This window comes from Apium graveolens, unplaced genomic scaffold, assembly GCF_009905375.1.
Source record: "Apium graveolens cultivar Ventura unplaced genomic scaffold, ASM990537v1 ctg6252, whole genome shotgun sequence".
NCBI classification, from domain to species: Eukaryota; Viridiplantae; Streptophyta; class Magnoliopsida; order Apiales; family Apiaceae; genus Apium; species Apium graveolens.
In genome coordinates, this window is record NW_027419322.1 from 85,352 (window position 1) to 87,363 (window position 2,012).

The window sequence follows — 2,012 nt, forward strand, 5'->3', positions numbered from 1 at the left end:
TCCTGAGATCAGTTCCTTGTAACTTAAACATCTCCTTCCAAAAAGTGCTTAAAAATATTCTGTCACGGTCGAAAATTATTGAAGAAGGAAATCCATGTAAACGAACGATTTCTTTAATAAAAATTGAAGCCACAGTGAAAGCACTAAATGGATGCCTCAAGGGTAAAAAATGGGCATATTTAGAGAAGCGGTCTACCACTACCAGAATCGTGTCAACGTCATTCGATACCGGAAGACCCTCGATTAAATCCATGGAGATGTCTTCCCAGACCTGTGTAGGCACTGGTAGAGGTTGCAACAACCCTAGGGGAGACTGTTGGGAGGCCTTATACTGCTGACATATAGCACAGTGCAACACATACGAGGTAACATCTTTCCGCATTCCCATCCAGAACCAATCTGCAGCCAACTTGAGATAGGTCTTTACATCACCGCTATGTCCACCTATGGGTGAGTTATGGTACATGTGCAATAGAGTAGAGACAAAGGTTAAGCTTCAAGGAATAACGAATCTGCCTTTATACAATAACTGATCATTGTGCACCGAGAAACCCACATGTTCCTTCTTATTTGTCAGCAATTCCTGTTTAATTTATTGAAGTAAGGGCACCTGTTGCACCTCCTTGTCCAGAGTAGTCCAATCAATAGTCATCTCTGTTAATAATGATCCTAACTCAACATCACCCACCCCTTTTCTCGAAAGAGCATCTGCTACGCGATTGGAGCAACCAGGTTTGTACTGGATTTCGAAGGAGAATCCCAACAATTTACTAACCCACTTCTGGTAATCAGCTTCTATTTCTCGTTGTTGGGTAATGTATTGAAGGCTATGTTGGTCCATTCTTACCAGAAAGTGTCTTCCCAGTAAGTAAAATGCCATTTTTGTACTGCCAAACAGATTGCCATTAGTTCTCTTTCATACACTAATTTTTGTTGTGCTCTTGGCCCCAAAAGTTTACTAAAGAATGCAATAGGCTTGCTGTCTTGCATAAGAACGACGCCCACTCCAAACCCAGATGCGTCTGTCTCTAAAATAAACTGTTTGGTGAAGTTTGGCAGTGCCAAAATAAGTGGGCTAACCATGGCCTGCTTCAATGTATCGAAATATGTCATTGCCATTGAAGTCCATCCAAAGGAATTTTTCTTAAGTTGCTCGGTTAAAGGCTGCGCAATTTGAGCATAATGTCGCACATACTTGCGATAATACCTAGTGAGGCCGAGAAAACCCCTCAACTCCTTAAGATTACGGGGATATGGCCAATCCAGAATGGATTTTACCTTATCCATGTCGACTGTAACCCCTTGGCCAGAAATTACGTGACCTAAATAAGCCACCCGCTATACTCCAAAACTGCACTTTTTCCGATTCACTACCAGGCTGTGTTTTTCCAGGGTAGCCAATACAAACTGCACGTGTTATTTATGTTCCTCCTCGGTACTGCTATACACCAAAATATCATCGAAGAAGACAAGCACGAACTTCGGAGGAATGTCCTGAATACATCATTCATTAACGGTTGGAAAGTGAAGGTTGCATTCATTAACCCGAACGGCATAACCAGAAATTCGTAGTGGTCGTCATGCGTGTGAAAAGCTGTCTTGTGAGTGTCCTGTGGTTTTACTAAAATATGATGGTACCCGGATTTTAAGTCTAGCTTAGAAGAGACCCTAGCTCCGTATAATTCATCTAATAGTTCGTCAATAACGGGTATGGGGTACTTATCCGGCACCGTCTCCTTGTTTAAGGCCCTATAGTCCACGCAAAACCTCCACGACCCATCACGCTTCTTGACTAACAACACGGGACTTGAATACAGACTTTTTTATGGTCGAATAATTCCAGCTAGCAACATGTCTTTAATTAATCGTTCTATTTCGTCTTTTTGAGACTGAGGATATCGATATGATCGCACCCCTACGGGATGGGACCCTTCTTTTAACACTATAGTGTGTTCATGCCCTCGAACAGGAGGCAGCCCTACGGGTGTTGCGAACACCGATGCATATTGTTC

General features: G+C 42.6%; 1 protein-coding gene across 1 annotated transcript; it reads right to left on the reverse strand.

The window, feature by feature from the left end:
• Positions 1-843: 843 nt before the first annotated feature.
• Positions 844-1,287, reverse strand: LOC141703119 (putative mitochondrial protein AtMg00860). The gene has a single exon (XM_074506715.1). It carries the CDS (start codon positions 1,285-1,287, stop codon positions 844-846), a length of 444 nt encoding a protein of 147 aa, XP_074362816.1.
• Positions 1,288-2,012: the final 725 nt, after the last annotated feature.